Source organism: Bison bison, unplaced genomic scaffold, assembly GCF_000754665.1.
Source record: "Bison bison bison isolate TAMUID 2011002044 unplaced genomic scaffold, Bison_UMD1.0 scf7180017864093, whole genome shotgun sequence".
NCBI classification, from domain to species: Eukaryota; Metazoa; Chordata; class Mammalia; order Artiodactyla; family Bovidae; genus Bison; species Bison bison.
Genome location: NW_011494665.1, coordinates 2,437,652 through 2,462,720, shown reverse-complemented (window position 1 = coordinate 2,462,720; position 25,069 = coordinate 2,437,652). Strand labels below are relative to the sequence as shown.

At 48.3% G+C, this 25,069-nt stretch overlaps 1 protein-coding gene across 6 annotated transcripts in view; it reads right to left on the bottom strand.

The window, feature by feature from the left end:
* Nucleotides 1-276: 276 nt before the first annotated feature.
* The window catches only part of ADAR (adenosine deaminase, RNA-specific), a 51,345-nt gene continuing 26,552 nt past the window's right edge, over nt 277-25,069 (bottom strand). For 4 of the 6 annotated variants that reach the window (XM_010838338.1, XM_010838342.1, XM_010838339.1 and 1 more), the window contains 14 exons: nt 20,249-21,681; nt 18,203-18,386; nt 17,561-17,709; nt 16,846-16,990; nt 16,540-16,730; nt 8,456-8,681; nt 8,029-8,200; nt 7,638-7,731; nt 6,910-7,032; nt 6,479-6,612; nt 4,474-4,656; nt 3,894-4,006; nt 3,202-3,329; nt 277-3,038 (listed from right to left, as the gene is read on the bottom strand). In XM_010838338.1, the coding sequence (XP_010836640.1) occupies nt 2,801-3,038; nt 3,202-3,329; nt 3,894-4,006; nt 4,474-4,656; nt 6,479-6,612; nt 6,910-7,032; nt 7,638-7,731; nt 8,029-8,200; nt 8,456-8,681; nt 16,540-16,730; nt 16,846-16,990; nt 17,561-17,709; nt 18,203-18,386; nt 20,249-21,681 (3,513 nt within the window). In that variant the 3' untranslated portion in view covers nt 277-2,800. The remainder of the gene's footprint in view (nt 3,039-3,201; nt 3,330-3,893; nt 4,007-4,473; nt 4,657-6,478; nt 6,613-6,909; nt 7,033-7,637; nt 7,732-8,028; nt 8,201-8,455; nt 8,682-16,539; nt 16,731-16,845; nt 16,991-17,560; nt 17,710-18,202; nt 18,387-20,248; nt 21,682-25,069) is intronic. The other 2 variants (XM_010838340.1, XM_010838343.1) reach the window with 1 other exon arrangement.

Here is a 25,069-nt window from a genome sequence, read left to right as displayed (position 1 = left end):
GCACAGCGTGTGTCTGGGGACAAGATACTTGATGGAGGGCTCTGCTGGGGAAGGTGGGGGTGTGGAACTGGGGAAGTAAGTAAAGGTTGTCTGATGCACCCACTGTATCAGACAAAAGCTCACCTTTGAGATGGCTCCTCTCTGTTGACTGGAGGGGGACCCGCTCCCCAGGTTCTGAGTCAGTCCCAGCTAGTGCTGTTGCTGGAAATCCCAGGACCACAGCTCCCTCCGTTCCCCACTTTCTCATCCCCCAGGAAACCAAAACTCGAGGCTTTCTAAAAATTCAGATTCTTTTTTTTTTATTTATGAGGAATGTATATTGTTAGTCACTTATACCAAAGGACACATAAAAGCAGAATCATAAAACTGACTGCACCCATCGTGGCCCCCAAGTCTACGCTTGGGCTCTTCTCCACTCTGCTCTTGGGAGTCACTACCGAGACCCCAAAAGCCAGCAAAATCCCTTCAACGTGAGTAAAGGAAATAGCTTGAAGCAGCGACAAATTTTTTTACAAGTGATTATTCAAAGAATGCACAATAGCCACAGTTCAGACAAATCAACTACAAAGATCATTAAAAAAAAAAAAAAGCTGGGGAGGAGGTCTTGCTTATCAAAAACAAAGATTGGACAAAAAAGTGAAGCAGACACTTTGGGTAGGCAGGAGTTTTGCCTCTCCTGAGGGGGGTGGGGCGCCGGGGTGGGACGGCCGTGCAGGGCCCAATACAGGCTTGTTTCCAGAGGATGCACGGGTACAGGGAAGCCTTGCTCTCTTCCTACAGCAGAAACTGAATACTGTAAGTTCGCCAGACAAGATCTTGGGGCAAGCGGGGGCTCTGGCCGGTTGAGAGTGCCTGGGCTCCCAGCTGAGAAGAGGTGGCTGAGACTGAGCTCTGTGGAGGTTCTAATGCCCAGAGGGGCTGGACATGCCAAGCGAGTAGGTGCTGCTCTCCAGCCCAAAGAACCAGGGAGCTGAGCTGAGCCAGGACTGATCTCGTGCCCGTGGAAGAGTCACAGGACCGGGTTGGTAGGCCCCTGCCACCTCAGAAGACAGGCACTGCTTCCCTTCTAGTTCCACGGGACACTTTGGTGTTCTGCAGAAACATCCTTAGTGTATTTGAAAGACTTAACGTTTTCTCACTTTGGTCAAAAGTACAGAGGGCACAGTAGCCACGACAATAAATGCGCGGACCTGGGTGTACCCACTACTGACAAGGCGGGACAGACGGGGCTTAACTAGCCAGTGGTCGGCAGGGCGTGCGGGAGGATGGAAAGTCACCCGAGGGCGCTGGTTTGGCCTGTTCACAGATGAAGAGGAACTGTCCAGAGGGAAAGAGGCAGGCTCAGGTCTGGAGAGGGCAGAGCCTCTGTACTTTTCTGGAGCACACCTGGCTGGTTAGGCCCAGAGCCAGACTCCAAGGAGAGACCAAGGCTCTGACCACAGGAGTCCACGCTAGCTTGGGGTGCAGGCCCACAGTCCCACCTCACAGAGTTTTAGCACAACCTGCCCTTTCACTTGGAGTTACTGCTCAAGGGCAACCCTAGAAAGACTCCCTAGCAGGCAGGAGACCTCGGGTCTGTGACCCGCCCGCAGACAACCTTCTGAAGCTATTAGGCAAAACAAAAGCACTTGGTTAATCAACGGAAAATGACATCTGAACTTCAAACCTGTGCAATTACAGGTTATCTGTAGCTGTTGAGGATCAACATTTATGGCATTCTTTTAAAAACTCCCCATTTACCATGAATTAGTCACTGTCCCTTGGTGTCACCATCACGAGAAATATGCTGGGGGGAACAGTGGTCTGACCCAACATGATTTTTTTGCCTTATTCCTGCTAAGTCATGATTATCTGAGCAGAGATAATTTACTCTCTAGGATTTACCCTGGGTTTCTTCCTACCAATTGGTCGGGGTCTATAGCGTTACTGCCTCCATCAGCAGGACAAATTCCTAGGAATGCTTTAGGAGGAGCAGCAGCTGGGAGCTTGGCAACATTCCAAGGTATGTCTGCCTACCGGTAAAGTGGTCTGTGTTACCCCTGGAGGGCAGGCCTCCTCTAGTGCTCAGGCAATTCCATTAGCCCCATCTGGCGGGTCCCAGCCCTTCCTGCCACCTGGGGAAGGGACGCACCTCCCCGGCAGCGGCCTCCCCTGCTGCTGGGCCCCTCCCAAGCCGGCTAAAGTGCAAGATCACGGAGCATCATCTGCAGGTTCTCATCACGCTTGGCACTGGTAACAAGCTGCCTGCAGTGTTCAACTCCGGCCCTTAGAAATGTTTCACCAGATTCTTTAGGTTCACTGCTTTACCCTCTTGGAGGAAAAGGAAAAACTAACAATCACGAGGAAGGAATCTCAGAAGGGGAAGACGGGAAGCAGAGGGGCCTCAGAATTCACAAATGAAAAATCCTGTCCCTGGCATGGTTCACACGGTTGACTGGAACCTAATCGAGACCACAAGAGGTCAGTGTAGCAAACACAAAGGGAAAGGAAACAGAAAAAAAATGGAAATAGACCGGAAGAGGAAATGGGCGGAAAGAAGGAACCAACCCCTTCTCTCTGCCCTGCGGTCTCTGTCTCTCTGCTGGGGAAAAGAGAAGGGGGTGGCGAGACCTGGCCTGGGATTCCCAAAGAAAAGCAGAATAACAGGAACCCAAAGTTCTCAGTGTCACCAACCGCAGTTCCACTCTTTAAAAAAAAAAGGAAAATAAAACCCCAAACCCCTTGACCCCTGTGATGAGGAATGCTACGGCCTCTCTCTCGCACCCAGTGTGAAACCCCTGACCCGTCAGTCCCGGGGCCACTACACCGGGCAGAGGTAAAAATTCTTCTCCTCCTGGGGCTTGCTTATCCAGTTCCCGTAGCCCATGTCCTTCAGAGATTTTTTGAAGTAGTTCTTGGCTATCTCGTAGTCACGGGCAGCTTTCTTGGCCTCACCATAGGAGAGTCTAAGTAGATCTCTGCGGTATCGGAAGGAGCAGAGCTTCTTAAATAGAAGGAAAATGTTCTTTTTGGACACCCGGGACAATTCGTTCCGTGGCCTGGGGAAACAGAAGAACTCATTATTCACCTGGGATGGAACAGTGGAGGCACTGGGGGTGGGGAGGCGGCAACTTAAAAAGCTCTGGTGTTTGACAACGTGATGCCCCTTGGCAGTCCGGCTGGCACACCTGGCTGTGTGGCTGTGCTCCCCCAGCTCCTTACCCGTCCACGGTGCCTCTGGTCCCATCCAGGATTTCGAGATCGTAGCCATCAGCCAAACACCAGTTGACACTTGTCTCCTTGGTCTTCCCAGACTGCCTTTTGGAATCGTATACACTGACTCGGCCAACCTACGAATTCCAGGAGCAAGGGGGAGGGAGATGGAAACTTTCAGAGAAAAGCTTCTGAAGCAGGAACTCAAGACTCACAGGAAGAGGGAAGACGGGGTCACGATCTTTCCCCCTTGTTTATGATGTTGTTTGGCTAAGACTCAGATGTACTAACCCCACCTCAGTTCAAATGAATTCCAAACTAAAAGAAGAAAAAAAGTAAAAGTGTTAATCGCTCAGTCATATCCAACTCTTTGTGACCCCATGGATTGCAGCCTGCCAGGCTCCTCTGTCCATGGAGTTCTCCAGGTAAGAATACTGTAGTGGGTTGCATTTCCTCCTCCAGGGGATCTTCCCAACCCAGGGATCAAGCCCAGATCTCCTGCTTTACAGGCAGATTCTTTCCTATCTTAGCCATCGGGGAAGCCCCCAAAGGACAGCCCTTAGCATTCAAAAGGAGGGAAGGCTAAGTTTGAGGGAAACCAACTAAGGCTCCCCTTGCCCACACTGTACGTTTCTGCTCTGCTGACAGGATTACTTGAAAAGGAGAAAACGTCAAGGGAAAAATGGATTGGGTTATCGCACCTTGGGGTGGTTGACAATAAAGGGATGTCGGAGTCCATCCTCAAACGCACTTCCATCTCTTGTCACACGACAGCAAATGGCACGGGTCAGGTGCCCCTGGCTGAATAGGTAACCTGGGTACAAAAGAAACGCACACACCTGATTATCCCAGTGCCATGAAGCAACAGAGGCATGTGGGGAGGGCGGGCACAGACAGAGCCTCGGCTCCCTAGCAGGGAGCACCTGCTGACTGCGGCTGCCCAGGATACACAGGGATCACCAGTTAAGCACAATACGTAAGGTTCCAGGTAAGGCCAAGCGCTGAGATGGCAAGGACACTAAGACGCTGCAGTTTTAAGCTGCTGTGTTTCTCTAACTCACCTTGAAAGACTTGGCTGGCATGTTGTTACTGAGACGCTGCCTAAACCAATTTTCCCATCACAGCAGACGGGACCCTCAGAATCAATTACTAAACCACCGAACCGAGCACACTTTGAAAAGGGGAGACATCATGTTAACACCTGGCAATGAAGTGTGCGGTTTGCTGGGATCTGGGAACCAGGATGACAGTCCGGTTCCAGCTCCCAAGACAGGTCCTTACCCAGAGTGACGGATTTGAGATACACAGGCTGCAGGAAGTGGGTCAACAGTGCCCCCTGCAGGCCCAGCACGTTCCAGCGCAGGATCTTGTCGCTGCAGGACATGGTGCGGAGTCTCTCCCCCAGCCGAATGCCGTCCCATGTGGGCACAATGTCACTGGACTCCACTGGGATCGTGCCTTCCCCTGGATGAGAGACTTGGATTAGACCTGCAAGGGCCGCTGGGCCAGGGCCCTCCCTGGCGTGGCATTTTCTGCTCCTTAGACTTGGACCAGAGGCTTCTCACTCATCTGTTCTTTGAATATTTCACAGCAGCTACTTTGTGCTGGGCACTAGGCTTGGTGCTGGTAAGCAACAGTGGGCAAAACCAAATCAGATCCTTGCGTTCCTAGCGGGTTTATGGGAGTGAGGGAGCAGAAAGGGAACAGACACTAGACAAGTAAGCCAATACACACGTAACGACTGTAGATGGTTTGAGGGAGCTATAATGGACAGGTCAGGGCATCTCCTGGGACAGGATTGTCAGGGGGCTGAGACACGAAGGAAGAGAAGAAACAGTTGAGAGTGTTTCAGACACAGAGTTCAGCAAAAGCAAAGGCTCTGAGGCAGCAGAGGGTTTAGCTGTTGAAGGACCTGACGAAGAACCAGGATGGCTGAAGTGGCAGGGCTTGGTTTTGTGTCGTGGGAAGCCACGACAGGCTGGTGGGCTTTTCGTTCTTCGTGAACTTTAATGAGATACAATCCACCCATTTAGAGTATATAATAATTTTTAGTGTATTCACAGACTTGTGCAGCCATCACCACAATCAATGTGAGAACATTTCATCACCCTCCAAGGAAGCCTCCTATCCATTAGCAGTCACACCCCATTTCCCTCCAGCCCCTTCCACCGCTGGCCCAGCCAGCCCCTAATTTACTTTCCTTCTTTATGGATTTTCCTATTCTAGACGTTTCAAGTAAATGAAAATGTGGGAACCGTGTAATATGCAATCTTTCGTGACTGGCTTCTTTCCCTTCTTCACACTGTTCCCTCGGTTCCCTCGTGTGGTGGCATGTATCATACGATATCCCATTTTATGGATATACTTCATTTTGTTTATCTATTCATCAGTCACTGGGGTTGTCTCTACTTTTGGGCTACTATGAACATTGCTGCTATGAATGTTCTGTATTAGTTTTTCTCCCTGGGTCTCCATAATGGGAGACTGCAGGGGGAAAAAATGAGAGGAAAAAAGCAGACTCTTCGGGGCTGTAAAGTGCAGGGCCAGCGCAGCAAATGCAGTACTGATGCGGCAGCCTGGCGCCGCCTCAGCCCCAAGAGTGGCAACGCTGAGAGAAGGGGTAGCTGGTCTGTGTTAAGTTTTTGTGTGGATAGATTTTCATTTCTCTTGGGGATGTTCCTAGGCGTGAACTGCCGGGTCATACAGGGTTTTGAGCAGGGAAGCGACATGACCTCTATTTGAGGGTCACTCTGATGACTGCAGAGGATGGCCTGAGGGAATGGAGTGGACGTGAGGAGACGCTGAGGAGACATGGGAGGACAGCAGGGGAGGGGGAGCTGGCAGACAAGGTGCAGAGCCAGCAGCCAACGAGGCAGGCGGGACGCAGGCACGGAGTCCTCCTGTCAGTGCCTCAGGCTGGCTCTGCCTCGCTTTCTTTCCGTTTTCTCCAACCTTCCCGGAGGTGATCCCATCCACTTCCATGGCCATAAAGATCAACCGCAGGAGGATAACTCCCAGACTTTTATTTGCAGCCATCTGTCTCCTCTGAGCTCTAGATGGGCACCTCTGCCTCCTATTTGACTGGAGATCCCCCCAGCCGACTAATGCAAAACAGAGCCCTGATCTTCCCATAGATCTTCCCCGACCTACATCTTCCCTCCCCCTGGAGACGAGACCCTGGTATCCCACCCATGATGGCAGAAACCGTGCAGCTGTGCCCTCGCTCTGCGATGGGCCTGGGGCTTTGCAGAGCCTTTCTGTGGGAGATGGAGGACGTGTCACTCACCGTTCTCTACCTTGGTGCGGAGCTTGCCTTGTTTGGGATTCTCGAAGACAGGGTAGTGGCGGGAGTCTGTGCTCTCCACAGCTCGGTCGCTGCAGGACTTGTCAAAGAGGGCACCATCCCCACACGGGGCCGTGCTGCAAGACAGGGCCGTCAGTTAACACCCGCCAGTGCGCACAGATCTCTTCGGTTGCCTGGGGCTCGAGAACAGCTCCATGTGGCAGAAACAAGGTTTTTTTTTTTTTTCTGAAGCCTATCACAGGCTACTGGAGTGGGTAGAAGTGTGAGTCCTTCCACATTGGGGTGTGGACCTCAAGCAAGAGTCAAGCATGTCCCACTGAACAAGCTCTGAATTATGGGCGTGGAGACCATTCAGACACCCAGCCCCGGAAAGCCGGCGGGCCGGCTCTGGTGACAACAGAGACTGTACAGACCTGATATAGAGATGGAATGACACGCTCTTTTTTATCTGAAGCTTTTCTCCTCCTTTAGCAGGTTCAAATATACTATCCTTCGCCGTCTGGGGGTTGTATTTCATTAACTCGCTGTAGAGAAACCTATAAGAAGAAAGTCTGGTTAAGAAGACTTCTTTGACTCTGGGAACAGTGGTTGCTTCTACAATCTGATCCCAAGTAAGGAAAAGCCTTAACGGTGCAGACTTTTCACGGTTTCTCAGGTTGAAAGAGGTGGTGGAATCTCTCCATGGGAGACCTCAGCATTTCTTACAGTTAAGTTAACCTTTCAGGTCAGTTACAATTCTGCCAAGAGCTTCTTGCTTTGGCAGCGACAGGGATTTTACGGCAGAACAAATTGATTCAGGAACTACAGGAGGCTGTGGCTTTTTTCCCTTCACAAATTAAAGATGAGCTGGAAGGGAAAGCTGACAGGACAGTGGGTTTGTTTGTAGGTCCTCAAATGGAGACAGAAGGCCTCCTCACCCCCACAGCACTGAAGATCAAGAGGTCATCACGTGTTTTTTAAAAGGGGCTTGAAGTGGAGTTAGTGGGAAAAGACAGCGCTCTTCAACAGCAGGCCGAGGAGAGGGATGCAGGCATGTCACAGAGGGACTGATTCAGTAAGAAGCTCAAAGGCTGACCCTGCAGGGTTGAGGACCTGCCTGTGAGGTGGTGCCAGAGCCCCGACACCCTGAAATCTTGCTCACCTGATGAAGCCTCTCCGGGAGATGATCTCTGCATGACAGTCATTGACAGTTTCTCCCTTTAGGCTCAGAGAATCTCCTTTCACACAGCGATTCCCTGGAAAGGCATTTAAAGCAAATGTGAAATGTCCAAAGGAAAACAATGATGAATAGGATACAGGATGTTGGTTCTTAAAGCCTGAAGGTACAAATAGCCTCAGTTTATCAATCCTGACTCCTGTATTCTTTTTCCTAAGATATGAGAGTTCATTCCTTGCCCTGAATAAACTGTAGCTAAAATATAACGTAAGATGAGTCTTCTGCCTTAAATTCACCCACAGAGGAGAATAAGGAGGTGCATGCAGTCACCGCAGGGAATGGAGTGCTGGGGGGACACATTTCCGAGCCCACTTACCTGTCCCCAGGCTGACCACAACACCTAGGTCGTCAGAGTCTTTCTTCATGATGATGGCAGCCAGGATCTTGCGGCCGAGTAAGGAGGGCTGGAAACTGTTGGTAAGGGCGTTGAAGCACCGGTGGCTCAGCATGGCTATCTGGTCGTGGAAGGTGCTGCCCGTGAGAGGGAGCTGTGGGGACAGGAGGTGTGTCAGGGCCAGAGCCTCGCCTGCATCCACCATGTTTCAGACTGTGCGGGGGAGGTCGAGGACTACTCGACTTGTGGGTCATCTTTTCCCCCTCTTGCACTAACATCCCAGCTCTATGGAGGCTAATATTAAAGCCGAGGGATAGTTCACATGACAGCAAGTTACGAGCTGACTCCACCCAGACAGGAGTTAGCAGGACCCCCAAAAAAAGATAGCACCAAAAGTAGACGGCTTAACTGTCTTTCGCTTTGCTTCTGGGGACCTTGAGAGGAGGAGCATAGTTCTTCTGAGACTGGCCCCTGTCACTGGGGTTACCTCTGTGAAACCCATGCGCTCTGCCTTCTCGTCCTCCCCAATCAAAACGCGGAGGGCCGCATCTGCAGCTTCCTGCTTGCCTTGCTTCTTGCTGTGCGCGCAGACGGCTGGGAACCAGCGACCCCCAACTTTCGCTTGGTAAACGAACCTTAGGGATGAGAAGCAGGGAATAAAGACAAGTACCAGACCCCGACAGCTGCTCCAGCAAAGGGCTGGTTTTGCTCAAGGGGAGGCCAGACTGGCCAACATGTAGCCTCATCACTCCCGACAGCTCTGTTCCTAAGGCACCACTCCCCAGACTTTGAATATTCCTGAATCATAGTGTGGTTTCCCCTACATCCAGGTACCACCTGAGTATTACTTACTTAATATTTTTCTCTAAATTGACTCTTTTTCAATGTAAATACATTTTAAAAGGACACTTGTATCACTACTGTAAATGAAAAATCAGGATCACTTGCCGTACACGGAAGGTGGCTATAAATAAACTAAACAGGATAAAATCAAGTTATTAAATTCTGACGAGACACTGTGGCTGGTAAAGGCTCTAAGCCTGTCTTTATCATAAAGGAAATTTAGTAAGTATTAGAGAGGCTTTAAAGAAATACTAGCACCACATGTGGACTTCCTTTTTAACTTAAGCAGAAATGAGACGGGAATAATTTTCTTCCTGCTTGAATCACTGTTTTTAATGCTCTGATTTTTCAACTACCTGATTCCATTTCTTCATTCATTTCCTGATTAGCTCAAGAGGACTTAACCTGGAGAGATCTGAGAGCAAGGTTTGCCTTAGCTCCGGGAACCACACCTTTATTAGGGGTTACTTTTAGATCCCTGGGGGATTCCCCAGTGGCTCAGATGGTATACAATCTGCCCACAATGCGGGAGATCCAAGTTCAATCCTTGGGTCTGGAAGATCCCTTGGAGAACGAGATGGCAACCCACTTCAGGATTCTTGCCTGGAGAATCCCATGGATAGAGGAACCTGGCGGGCTACAATCCAAGGGATCGCAAAGAGTTGGACACAACTGAGCGACTACACTTTCACTTTAGATTCCTGGAGGCCTTGCGATAACTAAGGGGGAGGAGACAGGGAGGCAGGCAGTGCTGCTAGGCAGGGAGGGGAGTGGCCTGTGGTTCCCCTCCCTTCCTGGTTAGGCATCTCCACAAACACAGAGGGAAGGAAGTGATGGACCAAAGCAGCTTGGGTAGCTACTAGACAAGGTTTTAAGAATCCCAGCTTTTAACCAGATCCTAACCTGCTTTAGGGAAACCCAGGTTTTTGGATAATCTAACTGCATATAACAAAGGTTTTAGTATTAGGACTTATCAGTCAGCTCAAGGCACTGAAAGGAATGCATCTTTCTGGTCAACCACACTGAGCTTCTCACTATTTCTTGCTTGTCATAAGCATCTGAATGCCTTTGCTCCTTTCTTTGATGATGCCAACTGGTTTGTGCAAGCCAGTGGGCTAAAGCTTATGAAGGAAAAGCACAGAGGCATGAAGAGATGTTGAAGAGAGGGGATGGGGCCAAACTGTGTAGAATCTTGACCTGAGGGATCCAGGAGAATTTCATAAGTGTTCTGCGTGTTTGAAAAGAAGATGAACTCTTAGGCACAAAGATACACATACATACATGTACACATACCTATATATGTACACATAAAAACAAGACTGAAGGCAAAAGGAGAAGGGGGCGGCAGAAGATGAGATGGACATGAAAGTGAGCAAACTCCAGGAGACGGTGGAGGACAGAGAAGCCTGGCATGCTGCAGTCCATGGGGCTGCAGAGTCGGACACAACTGAGTGACTGAACAACAACAATATATAGAACAAAGTTTCTTAGCTGTGCAATCAGGATCCACTAGAGCTGCACTGTCCAGTATGACAGCCACTGGTCACATGAGGCTGCTAACTTTAATGAAAATTCAATACAACTGATAATTTGGTTCCTCAGTACACAGCCACATTTCAAGTGCTCAGCAACCACATATGGCTAGTGGTTAGCCTTTTAGTGGAATGCTGGGGACCAAAGCCTAACTGGAATGAGTCAGTGAAGTGAAACCAATGAAGACATCCAGTATAAACAATTATATTGAGAGGTCTGGATGTGAGGGGAGCAGAGAGATGAGGTGGTATTTGGAGGGAGATGTGGGGTCAAGGGAAGGGTTTTAGCAGATGGGCACAAGCATTTATGTAGGCCGATGGGAATGATCCAACAGAGCTCTGGAGCAACTGATAACAAGAGTGTGAGAGAATGGAAGGACAGGCCGAGGGGGAGGGGATCCAGGGCACGGGATGGAAGGAGGATGCTTCCTGCACACCAGTACAGATGTCCTGTGCAGATGCACGTAGGAAGGTGGATTTGGTGATGGGAAAGTAAGGATTGTTACTGCTAATATCTACTACTGTGGGCAAGAATCCCTTAGAAGAAATGGAGTAGCCCTCATAGTCAACAAGAGAGTCCAAAATGCACTACTTGGGTGCAATCTCAAAAACGACAGAATGATTTCTGTTCATTTCCAAGGCAAACCATATCACAATAATCCAAGTCTATGCCCCAACACTAATGCCAAAGAAGCTGAAGTGGAATGGTTCTATGAAGACCTACAAGATCTTCTAGAACTAACACCAAAAATAGATGTCCTTTTCATCACAGGGGACTGGAATGCAGAAGTAGGAAGTCAAGAGCTACCTGGAGTAACAGGCAAGTTTGGCCTCGGAGTACAAAATGAAGCAGGGCAAAGGCTAACGGAGTTTTGCCTTTGAATGCACCAGTCACAGCAAATGCCCTCTTCCAACAACACAAGAGACGACTCTACACATGGACATCACCAGATGGTCAATACTGAAATCATCTTGATTATATTCTTTGCAGCTGAAGATGGAGAAGCTCTATATGGTCAGCAAAAACAAGACCAGGAGCTGACTGTGGCTCAGAGCACAAACTCCTTATTGCCAAATTCAGACTTAAATTGAAAAAATTAGGGAAAACCACTACGCCATTCAGGTATGACCTAAATCAAATCCCTTACAATTATACAATGGGAGTGACAAATAGATTCAAGGGATTAGATCTGATAGAGTGCCTGAAGAACTATGAACAGAGCTTTGTAGCAAAGTATAGGAGGCAGTGATCAAAACCACCCCCAAGTAAAATGAAATGCAAAAAGGCAAAATGGTTGTCTGAGGAGGCCTTACAAATAGCTGAAGAAAGACGAGAAGCAAAAGGCAAAGGAGGAAAGGAAAGATATACCCATTTGAATGCAGAGTTCCAAAGAAGAGCAAGCAGAGATAAGAAAGCCTTCCCAAATGAACAATGCAAAGAAATAGAGGAAAGCAATAGAATGGGAAAGACTAGAGATCTCTTCAAGAAAATTAGAGATACCAAGGGAACATTTCATGCAAAGATGGGCACAATAAAAGATAGAAATGGTATGGACCTAACGGAAGCAGAAGATATTAAGAAGAGGCAGCAAGAATACACAGAAGAACTATACAAAAAAGATCTTAATGACCCAGATAACCACAATGGTATGATCACTCACCTACAGTCAGCCGTTCTTAGAGTGCAAAGTCAAGTGGGCCTTAGGAAGCATCACTATGAACAAAGCTAGTGGAGGTGATGGAATTTCAGCTGAGCTATTTCAAATCCTAAAAGTGCTGCACTCAATATGCCAGCAAACTCAGCAGTGGCCACAGGACTGGAAAAGGTCAGTTTTCATTCCAATCCCAAAGAAGGGCAATGCCAAAGAATCTTCAAACTACTACACAATTGCACTCATTTCACATGCTAGCAAAGTAATGCACAAATCCTCCAAGCTAGGCTTCAACAGTATGTGAACTGAGAAGCTGCAGATGTTCAAGCTGGATTCAGAAAAGGCAGAAGAACCAGAGATCAAATTGCCAACATCCGCTGGATCGAAGAAAAAGCAAGAGAAGTCCAGAAAAACATCTACTTCTGCTTCACTGACTATGCCAAAGCCTTTGACTGTGTGGATCACAACAATTTGTGGAAAATTCTTAAAGAGATGGGAATACTAGACCACCATACTTATCTACCTGCATACAGGTTTTACAGGTCAAGAAACAACAATTAGACCCAGACATGGAACAAAGGACTGGTTCAAAACTGTAATAGGAGTTAGTATGTCAAGGCTGTATATTGTCACTCTGCTTTAACTTATATGCAGAGTATATCACACAAAATTCCAGGCTGAATGAAACGCAAGCTTGAATCAAGATTGCTGGGAGATATATCAACAATCTAAGATATGCAGATTACAGCACCCTTATGGCAGAAAGCGAAGAGGAACTAAAGAGCTTCTTGATGAAGGTGAAAGAGGAGAGTGAAAAATCTGGCTTAAAACTCAACATTCAAAAAACTAAGATCATGGCATCCAGTCCCATCACTTCATGGCAAACAGATGGGAAACAGTGACAGACTTTATATTCTTGGGCTCTAAAATCAGTGCAGACAATGACTGCAGCCATGAAAATTAAAAGACACTTGCTCCTTGGAAGAAAAGCTATGTCCAACCTGGACAGCATATTAAAAAGCAGAGACATTACTTTGCCGACAAAGGTCCATCTAGTCAAAGCTATGGTTTTTTCTGTACTCATATATGGATGTGGCAGCTGGACCATAAACAAGGTTGACTGCCAAATAACTGACGCTTTCGAACTATGGTGTTGGAGAAGAGTCTTGAGAGTCCCTTGGACTGTAAGGAGATCAAACCAGTCAATCCTAAAGGAAATCAATCCTGAATATTCATTCGAAGGACTGATGCTGAAGCCGAAGCTAAAATACTTTGGCCACCTGATGTGAAGAGCTGACTCACTGGAAAAGACCCTGATGCTGAAAAAGACTGAAAACAGGACGAGAAGGGGACGACAGAGGATGAGATGGTTGGATGGCATCACCGACTCAATGGACATGAGCTTGAGCAAGCTCCGGAGATGGTCAAGGACAGGGAAGCTTGGTGTGCTGCAGTCCACGGGGTCGCAAAAAGTCAGACATGACCGAGTGACTGAACAACAACAACAACAATTTCTCAATTAAGCCAGATCATCGGTTTAGAGCGAGAAAGGGGTTTTGTTGGAAATTTGAAGACAAAGGTCTGAAATGGTTTTCTGAGAGTATGAAAGAAAAGGCAGTATAAAAATATAGTAGGAAAAATGCCATGGAGAGGACAAAAGTCGGGGTTGCGGGGGGGGCAAGTGAATCTCCCTTACTTAAAACCCTTCAACGGCTCTCTACTGCTTGTGAGGCAGGAGGATGATATGGCTCACAAGGTTCCTTTCAGTCTCATCTGGCATCAGGCTGCCCCTGTGCTCTCTGCTCCACCCACACTGGCCTTCCGGCAGCCCTTACTAGCTCTGCAGACCTGGGGGTATTAAGGTCTCAGCTTACGCATCACTTCTCAGGGAAGCCCTCTCCTCTCTCTGTACTGAGCCAAGTCATGCCATGTAGGTTCTCATCGCATCATGCAATGTGAGCTCTTTATAATCTATCAAATACAAGATCTTACATTTCTTTATATGATTATTGATATCTGACTCCCGTTCTAACAGATACAATGTCCTGTATAGATATCTGTTGAATGAATAAATAAACGTAGAGAGACCAGGAGACTATTTCCTGGTTTAGGTGAGAGAAGACAATGGCTTGGCTGAGAGAGTGTTGACACTGGAGGCAGAAATAGGAGGAAGGGATATGGGGTAGAAATTGTAGGTTACAATAAACAGAGCTTCCCTGGCGGCTCAGAAATGAAAGAATCTGCCTCAATGTGGGAGACCCAGGTTCGATCACTGGGTCGGGAAAATCCCCCAGAGAAGGGAATGGCTACCCACTTCAGTATTCTTGCCTGGAGAATTCTATGTACAGAGGAGCATGGCAGGCTATAGTCCATGGCTGCAAAGAGTCAGACACAACTGAGCAACTAACACCTCCTTTTTTTCCTCTCTTCAAGGATAGTTTGGCTGAAGGAGGTGAATTGGATAGGGGAGATGGTCCCCAGGTTTTTGGCATTTTATCTAACATGGAACCCACATATTCCCTAGTAGGAATGTGCCTGAGTCACTTATCTTTTTAGCTAAAGTCGCAAATAGGATATTTTCTACGCATTTTCTAACTGCTTATTACTATATACAAGAAAAGTTCTTGACTCTTACACATCATTTTGTAGCCCCCTGCTCTCCTAAATTCTGCTTCGTCTCGGTATTTCTTCAGTTTTCTCACAAATATTCCAGGCGTACTATCCAATCATCTACAAACAGTGGTAACTTTACCTCCCCTTTCCTCTCTTTACACTTGCTTCTTTCTCTAAACTGCTTGCATTAGCTAGGAATTCCGGAATGATATTAAATACTGATGACCCTGGCAGCCACACCTTCTCCCTGACTTTAATGGGAACAGTTCTGGGTTTAACATTAAGCTGCTGGCTTTTGACTTCAGACATGTTTTTTACCATGCAAAGGATGTATTCAATAATTTCTGCTTTCTTAATCTGAATGGATGCTAAATTGTACTATATGTCTCTTCGGAACCTCAGGAGATGACCATGTGGTGTTTCTCCTTTGACCTATTAATGTGGTAAATAGTAATAATAAATATCCTGGTGTGGACTAGGCTTTGCACTGTATACAGATACCATTTTTCACCTTTTAGAATGCTTATGAGGTAGAGGAAGAGACATTCTTTATATATCGTTGGTGGAAGCATAGACTGGTATAATTTCATTGGAGGAAAATTTGGCAAAATTTACCAAAACTTAAAATGCACATATGTTATTCATTGTAGCCTTGTTATAATACCAAGTTTGGAAACAATCCAAGTATTCATTAACTGAGGCTGGTTAAATAAACCATGATAAATCCGTACACTGAAACACTATACTTTGCAGCTATACACAAAGAACACAAAGTGATATGAAAAATTGTCTAAGATACTAATTCTGTATGTAAAAAGCAAGCCAGAAATTAATGCAAATATGCATTTCTGTGTAATGAAAGGGAATATAGATGCTTGTATTTATATGGACACTCTGGAAGGATATATAATAGTGCAAAGTTATTACATGTTGGGGGGTGTGTGTGTGTATGTATAGGTAAGAACTGGTTGAAGGTGAGAAGAAAAAGTGAGAAGTTTTTTATATTTTTATTTTTGAATAATATTTTTTATTTTGCATAATCTATTACCTATTTAAAAGACTTAACAATGTATAAGACTGATTGCCCAGAACTTCCACTCCTGAACATTTATACCAGAGACAAGTTTCTACATGTAGACAAAGACATGCAGAGCAGGATGTTCACTGCAAGAGTGCTTTTAAGAGTAAGACCCAAACCAACCTGAATATCACTGGAAGTTGGTTAGATAAATTAGGCAAGGAGGGGCTTCAAACAGTAATAACATTCTCCTTCTTAAACTATGAGGTAGGTAGTTGAGTGTCTGTTTTAAGAGGGCCTTTCATATCTCTTGTTCAGTAAAACAATTTAAAAACTGTAAATCTATTCAATGGAGCATTTATGTGGTGGGTCTATACACACTTATTTGTAATGACTTCTGAGGCACACGGTGAAGTAGAACAGAAGATGATATATACTTATTTTAAAAAACAGAGAAAGAAAAACAGGCTAATATGTGCATGGACTCAAGAAACTGGTAATAGTATATGAGTCTGGGGAAGGAAACGAAGTCTAAACCAGAAATGAGACCTTTTCATTGCACATCTTTTCAATCAACTTGAAAGATTTTCTATGGGTATATATATCCCTTTAAAAATTAAAACTTGTTTAAAAAATTTTAAAAGGCTCACACTTACTGGAAGAGTGGGTATCTTCTCAAGATGGCTGATCTAGTGCCTTCTCAGAGGCCCTGGGGACAGGGCTCTCGCAACATGCCCCGCCTGTCATTCACAGCTAATACACATCCTTCCTTTTCCTGGGTTACAGGCTGTCCCATCCCGTGACACAAGGCTGTAGCCAGGACTGGAACACTCACTTGGGCTCGTGAGGAGGTCCGGACTGGTCAACCAACTTGAACTCAGCAGCAAAGCCGTGGGAGCGGGCGTACTCCAACAGGCCGCCCACTGGGTTGGTGTTCAGGTATCGCACGAGCTCACTGATCCTCCTGACCTTGTTGGGCATCACTGATTCCAAGTTATCGAATGCTTCCGTGTTCGTACTTCCGGGCTGAAGGAGAATCAGCCAGAGAGGAGCCATAAACACTCAGTGGAAACTCTGAGGGGCTTATGGGCCATCCTATGCTAAAAACGACCTGTATCTTGTGAGTAGAAAATGGCCCCACCTGGTCTTCAGAAGACGTCGAGCTGGTCGCCTCCCCTTGCAGGGCCTTCATGGCTTCCTCTGCAGCCATCTGCTTTGCTGCCTTCTTGCTTGGGGCGCTGGCAGTGGGGAAAGTATGGGTTCCCATTGCAACACAGTACTGGAACCTGACAGGAGATGAAAGGAGAGGATTAAACTGGTTTTGATAGAAGAGCTTTACCTAGCCTTTGTCAGGTTGTCATCCTTTACGACTTGCACACATCGCCTCTGTGCCTTGGCTCACGCAGTCACTTCTGCCTTGAAGAGCCGGTGCCTTTCACCCTCCTACTGCCCCCAGTCTCTCGCAACCCAACTGACCCCTATTCAACATTTTTAAGCATCAACCTAATTTCATCTCCTCCAGGAACCCTTCTCTCGAACATGTAAGTCTGCAGAGCCTCAGAGCAGAGAGCATCTCAGGTAGACCTAAGTCTCGCACCTCTCAGTCCCACCACCAGTAACCTTCAAGCCACGTGTCTCCCTCCTGCTCGGTCCCTAATTTGCCCTGTGAACTCCTAACCCCAGATTCTCTGCTCCACAAGCAGCAACCATACTCTCAAGGCCCCGCATTTTCCATACTGAAAACAGGAGTGACTGCTCAGTGAAATAATCTGCCATCTCGAGGAGGCAAGGAAGAAAATGTATCTCTCTCTTTTTTGAGAAAACCTCAGCAGAGATACATGATACAAGAGATGTACTTGGGGTCATGGGCAGGGCCTTCTCTGGATAGGAGACGGAATTCACAGGAGCTCCCCAACTTGTGCACACACTCAAGCAATGTAGTGACGGGGTTCTTCCCAGAAAGGAAGGATGTTGCTGAAGGGGTGGCAGTCTGGGACTCTGCGGTCTGTGGAGAAAATGAGACAAAAACAAAAACAAAACAAGAACAAAAACAGACTGAGAAAACATTGGCTGTTCTGTCACAGCAGAGGGAATGGGGATGGGAGAACTTCTTTCGGTCAACTGCATGTTTGGGGCTGGCTTTCTAAAGGAAGAGGGCTGCGGGGATTTTCTAGGCCTTGCAGATCAGTTACTTAAATGTTCTTGGTTTCATTTTGTATCTGCCAAGAGAGATCGGATTCAATAAATTTTAATGCCTCTTTCAACTCTGAAATTCTGCAATTCCAGTTAGGTTGGGAGGGGGCACCAGAAGGAGAGCTGGGTATGAAAAGAGGAAAGGTGGGTTGGGGAGGCGGGGGAGAGGGGACAGCGGGAAGCTGACTCTGAGACAGAGAATGGGTTGGGCAGGCCGAGATTGTTTCAAGAGGCTTAGATGATGGTCTAGGACTTCACAGATGTGGACAGTGAATGGATGTCCTCCCAGAGGACAGGACACCTACCTTCTCTGATTCCTTCTCTGAGGAATAGTGGTATGATTCTTCTGATCTTCCACTGTCCTTGGCTTTAGCTTCCTCAAGCAGAATTGTCATGGCTTTCATGGCTGCATCCTGCTTGGCCACTTTCTTGCTGCCAGCTTCAGCTGGGGGAAACTCTCGGCCATTGATGACAACTTGGAATTTAAATCTTGATGGAAAGTGATTAGATGTGTGAACACTAGTCTAGGCCATCCCTTCTGCCCTCTCCAAAGAGATCTTCACCCTGGAATTTCCTGCTACGCTAAGGGGTTTGTTGACTTGTGAAGGAGATGGAGGGCAGACCAAGGGACTCCCGTCCCTTTGCAGGTACAGCCTATTCCTACTTTTTGGAAACAAAGCAGCCAGTGACTCTCTCTCTCCAAGCTCATTAGAGCAAACGTAGCCACAGGTGATAAGAAACTAGCTCAAGGGAAGCCCACTATCCTTTAGCAATGAATTAAGATCATATCTGTACAAAAAATGATGAGCTAAAATCACCATTATAGTCTTGTTAGCAACCAAAGAGCCTTTACCCTAAAGCAATGGTGGTAGACTCGGCCACCTCAGGGGGGTTCCTAAAGAAAGCCAAGGCTGCTCACAGCGCAGTCTCACACTCTCCAGACACCTACGGGATCAGATGTCTGCCTCTCTGGGGAACCCGTTTTTGTCCCCAACCTACCCTCAGAGATACACCACTCTCATGGTTTCTTTTGAGTCATCCTACAGCTCTGTTTGTCTGCCGCCTGAGATGAAAGGCATATCTCCTTGTTATGCAGAGAACCAAAAAGCATTTGTTCTAGGCCCCTGGACTTAGCTTAGTCCGCTTTTGTTCAAGCTTTCAAATTGGTTCAGCTCTTTGCTCAATCTGGGATTTCATTTAGAAAAGTAGGTCAAATTTCTTATTTCCTGGGTCTTCTGAAATATTTGAACATGGCATCAATGTTTCTTACAGCTGGAGTCCAAAGAAAGGTTAACCACAAAACCCACTGTTGTGCCCCAACTCGAGAGAGGGACGAAGGGAGAAGGAAGGATGGCCATCCTAGCTCTACCCCAGACAGAAGCACACCCGTCCTGACCCTGCCAGCTCTGGATGCACCCTCTCTTCCTCACAGCTCCCCTGCAATGTCATCTCAGTGTCATTAAGACGGTCAGATAAGGAGGCAGGGTCGCCGCTGGGAGTCGTTACCCTCATCAGACAGCGGCATACAGCTAATGTAAAGGTGAGTGGGCCTCTCTGCTGGTGTGCTCTCTAGTTGCGACGGGTGGCCACTCAGCTTTAGTGGCCTTTGATCTCTGCTAGGCCCTGCAGCGGCTCCTCCTGGGCCCACCTGTCTTCCTCTGTCTGCTGGCTTGGAAGTGCCTATGGTGCCGGGCCAGGCTAGCTGTCTGAGTGAGGTAATTTCTGACTTCACAGCTTAGGAGCAGCAGCAAGTGCTAGCCCACCCATCTGTGCGGAGGCAGCTTGTAAAATTAGAACCACCACCTTCAAGAGGCAGGCAGCCGCGCACACCCTACACGTGCATCCCTTCCCTACGGGAGCTGAGCGGGAGGCAGGAGGGGTGGGGTGGTTTGAACTCACTGCTACTTAGCAGCACAACCCACCCTTACTCCGGTGTGCAGCCAGCTGTTCATGCATCCTGTGGGGAGCTCAGCTGGTGGGGGTTAGGGGAGGAGTGGAGGAGGATGGCACACGGAAGCGGGCGGGAGGGGCATCAAGCCTTCATCACCTCTAGCCTTAGGAGGCAGGCATGACACTGCTGCATGGAAGCTAATCATCTCCAAAGAAGCTTCATTTTACCAGGAGTGCCAACCTCCCCCTTGCTCAGCCAAGACTCTGGCTGGGCCGAGGTCTATGTTCCCTGCTCAAGAGGTAGAGGAAGGGCCAGACAAGGATGACGCAGCCCACAGGTAGAAAGAAGAGGGAAAAGACAGGGGCCATCAACCGGCACTGCTCACGAGTCGGCTGAGGGTGTGTCAGGAGCAAGAGCGCCTGACCCCAACCTTAGGCACAATTCCTGGGTGGTCTCTTACCGAGGTTCATGGGGTGGTCCGCTCTGCTCTATCATGTTGAACTCACAGGTCTGACTAGCGAACTGGGCATACTCTAACAGGCCGCTGATGGGGTTCTTCAGCTGGCACTCTGTCAGTTTCTTGTAGGGTGAACACCGTGGCAAGCCATGACTGTAGAAGGAGGGCATCTCCATGATGGCGCGGAACTCACCTGGTGCGGCGTGGATACTATTCAAGTCATCGGGGATGTCATCTGTGGCCCACTGGCCGTTTTCAAAGTCAACATACCCTGTTTTGGAGGGGCCGTTGTCATAAACAGGTGGTTTCAGTTTTACTGGTTCTGCTGTGGCCTCTTGCTTGAGTTTTAACTTGACGACGGGTTCCTGCCCATTTTCCACCTTGCCTGGGGTGACCGTGCTGTTGGAGGCGTCTGACGCAGGTGAGTTGCAGGTGGGGCCCTCTGTGGTTTTTCCGGTCTCCAGGACAGCAGCAGCTTGAGTGGTTTCAGGAACACTGTCCTTGTTTCTCTTGATCTGTATCCTCTCTCGCTTCTTGTCAGTCAAATACCATATGGGAGGGGTGGTCCCCTGCCTGTAGACATCTCCCTGCCTTTCCAAGTCAATCAGCACAGCATTCACATCCCGGGCCTTAGTGAGGCCAATGTTCTTAGCCAAGTTCAGGGCAGAGGAGCTAGACACGTTGAACAGGTGGTCACAGATCTTCTCCTTGATCTCAGCCATGTCGAGAGGCTCGGGGGGCTCTTCCAAGCCACACGGGGTGCTTCTGCCTTCAGTTTCCACACTGGAGTCTGGGCTTGGAGCTCCTGGGGTTTGACTCTCTGCTCTCGTTTCTTGGCTAGGCTGGTTCTGAGCCTGAACTGGGACTGTGGCTCTCCACAAAGGGGGAGATCCTGCCTCTTGGTGTAGCTTACCCTTCTCTGCCAGAGAGTACAGGACTCGGTTGATGTCCTTCTTTGGGGCTTGGAGCTTCCGGGCCAGATCACGCGCTGTGGTGGCCTTCCCGTCCCCAAGCTCATCCAAGAGCTCTAGGGTCCTTTGTTCCTGATCCTGGCTGATGGACAGTCCCTGGAAATGTGAGGAGAGCCTATCAACACCTCTCCATGGCCGAATGTGGCCACGTGGGAAAGGACGCTGGAACCGTCTTGGGAGTACCTGACTTCTGAGAGGCACGCCCCTGGGGACACCTCGGATCTGGAGGGGCCCACCTCTGGCAGGTGGTCCTGGAAACCTTGGCCAGAGTCCAGGGAGGAACGGTGGCAGTGATGGTGGCTGCTTTCCAAATAGGGGCACTTCTGGGAGCTGCCCCTTGAGAAACTCTATTTGCTGGAGCTGGAAACTGTCACGACAAGGTCCCCGCTCTGGCTGCTGGTGTCTGTGCCTGCTGTGCTCATAGCCTTGGGCTGGGCGGGCTTGGTATCTGTTGAGGGAATACCCCTGTAGAACAAGAACATGGAGAAGAGAGCGACTTAGGACTGCGGCAGGGAATCTGTCCCTTCTGCCTTCCTGGGGTGGGGTGGGGGCTGTATCTGATTCTTAAGCTAAGAAGCTGAGTGAGACGTGGGCTTGGGACCCAGCCAGGGTGGCCTGCACACCTCACAGGTACCACCTGTGGACCCAACAGAGGGAAGAGATGGAGGAACAGACAGTGAGATGCACAGAGCTCCCAGGAGCATGTGGCGGTGCTGAGACTTCAGCACAGCCTCTCCAGCAACCTAGTGCATTGTCTTCCCTTCAAGAGTTTAGGGAGTTGAGAATGTATGTTTTCACTCATCCAAAAAAAAAAAAATCCTTTTACAATCAAGAAAACAAATACGTTTTACTTTAAAAACAAACGAACACAGAATAACCTACGAGTGCCAAGGGAGTTAGGAGACCGTGAGATGGCCCACCACCCAGCCCCCTTCTCTGCAATCTATCATCTGGGTGTGAAGAAACCAGCAAGTGGACTGGGTGAACTGGAGCCCCATCCTCCAGGCTGTAGCAGAGGAAGTCTCCTCACCTGGGGAAGGGCGGCAGGACCTCGGAGAATCGTCTAACTGCACTGCCATCCTGGGAGAACCAGAATTTGATTTTAGGGGAACTGGACAGTTTTTCTTAGAAAACAGGTACACTGTCCTCATCCTTCAGTATGGAGCCCAGGCTCAGAAGGCACACCGGGCACTCCTACTCAAACCACTAAGCCCACCTGGATGTGTGGAGCTGGTGGTGTCTATTCCACACCCCCTTAGCTACTTCCCAATAGCTGCTTCTGTGGTGCATCTTCAGAAGCCGGTTCTGTAGGCCACCAGATACTCCATCTTCTCTCAGAATGCCACTCGTTTACCAGAACAGCGAGCACTATGACTGTCCCCACCCACAGACCAGCGATACTACTCACCGCAATGCTACCCACAGAGCAGGACTACTCGCTGGAGGGGCTTTTGGGATCCAGAGTTGGGGTGTCAGTAAACACCTGGCTGCCTGTCCCCAGGGCTGCACATCTAGGAAACCTTCTGTTTCCTCATGCTCACATCCTCCTTGTCTGATCCTCCGCAAGGCCACAGGGACCCGCAGGCAGCTGCGTCCCTCTCTTCAATAACTTCAGCTTTCTCTTCCCCCACCCCTGCCCCCGGCCACGGTGAGGGGAGCTCAGCGCTCTCACTGGTCATGCTCACGGTACGTGGGCTGCACAGTTCCTCAGTGCCTCTCCAGCAGCTGCCACCTCCGCCTTTCAGCCACACGAGTGGCTCCTGATTCAATCTCACTGTTACTTGACCACCAAACCTGCAACCCTGAAACTCTTTTCCAGGGTCAGCAAACTTTTTCTGTTAAGGGGCGGTAGGACGGTCATCTGTAGCACTTCCTTTAAAAAGCCAGGGGAGGCCTGCAGTTGGCTGTGGGTTGCAGTTTGCTGACTCCTGCTCATCTCCAATGGCAACTTCCCTGTGTTTCTACGATATCCACTCCCTCCCCTTGTGGGACCTGCTGCTCATGTGATGTCCACTCCCGCCCCCTGTAGCTGCGGGTCAGGCAAACACCTCCTTGTTCAGCCTGCATCTCAGGGTCAGTTCCCTTCTCCACCCAAGGCCTGCTCTCCCCTTTTTCTGTTCCAAAACTTCCAAATGGTGCTGGTATTTAAGACCACATAAATTCCTCCTCTTGAATCTCTGTTTCCAGGGCTGTTTGGTGGTCAGTTCAGTACAACAAACATACGCCCACTCAATGCGGATGGAGCTCTCTTTTTATAAAATCCTCCCACAGCTTGGTGACACAGTACCAAAGTTCTCTCATCTTTCTTTTTCCTTCTGTCTGTCCCTATCCTTTCTTTCGCCCCTTAGATATAATCAGTCCCCGAGGTTTTGTCTACGGCTGTCTTCTTCCTTCCCCAGGTTGATTTCACCCACTCCCCTCACCTTAACCAGTCTTTTTAAGAAACAGTGTTCAAATCTGTTATCTCCAGCTACCACCTGTGCTGAAGCTTAAGACTTGAATTTTCAAATGCTTAGACGATCTGTTCACTTAGATTCTTGACCACTACCTCAAATGACACACATTCTGAACCAAATTAATTCTCTTCCCTCTCTCAGCCCCTCCTCCTGTTGTTCTTATTACTGTTAATGGCAGCACTCTCCTCTTGGTTATTCAGGCTGGAAGCCTGAGCCATCCCTGCTGCCTGCCTACCTTAGTCCCTTGTCCCCCACATCTCATGAGTAGTTGCAAAGCCCTATCTTGTCCACAGCCTCTCTTTTCTCTTATGCATCTTTTCCCAGTTCTAGCCCCTCATTATCTCTCACACGGGCTGCCACTGCGTCTCTCATTTCCCCTCTCTCTACATGCCAATGCAACATCCCTGCTTCTCCCCCTCCTGCCACCTGATACAACTTGGGTCCTTTCCCTACACGTCTCTCTAGACGCCACCTTCTTCAGGAGACTCCTGACTCCCGCACACCCCAGCCTGTGAGTGTTTCCTCTCCTTGAACTCCTCCCACCCTGCATCTCTTACACCATGTACTTTATCTTTTATCTCAGCTACTGATTGTTTTTCTTTTTTGCTACTGATTATAGAAATAGATGTAAGGGCCTAGATCTGATAGATAGAGTGCCTGATGAACTATGGAATGAGGTTCGTGACATTGTACAGGAGACAGGGATCAAGACCATTCCCATGGAAAAGAAATGCAAAAAAGCAAAATGGCTGTCTGGAGAGGCCTTACAAATAGCTGTGAAAAGAAGAGAAGCGAAAAGCAAAGGAGAAAAGGAAAGATATAAACATCTGAATGCAGAGTTCCAAAGAATAGCAAGAAGAGATAAGAAAGCCTTCTTCAGCGATCAATGCAAAGAAATAGAGGAAAACAACAGAATGGGAAAGACTAGGGATCTCTTCAAGAAAATCAGAGATATCAAAGGAACATTTCATGCAAAGATGGGCTCGATAAAGGACAGAAACGGTATGGACCTAACAGAAGCAGAAGATATTAAGAAGAGATGGCAAGAATACACAGAAGAACTGTACAAAAAAGATCTTCACGACCCAGATAATCACGATGGTGTGATCACTCACCTAGAGCCAGACATCCTGGAATGTGAAGTCAAGTGGGCCTTAGAAAGCATCACTACGAACAAAGCTAGTGGAGGTGATGGAATTCCAGCTGAGCTATTCCAAATCCTAAAAGATGAATCTGTGAAAGTGCTGCACTCAATATGCCAGCAAATTTGGAAAACTCAGCAGTGGCCACAGGACTGGAAAAGGGCAGTTTTCATTCCAATCCCAAAGAAAGGCAATGCCAAAGAATGCTCAAACTACCGCACAATTGCACTCATCTCACACGCTAGTAAAGTAATG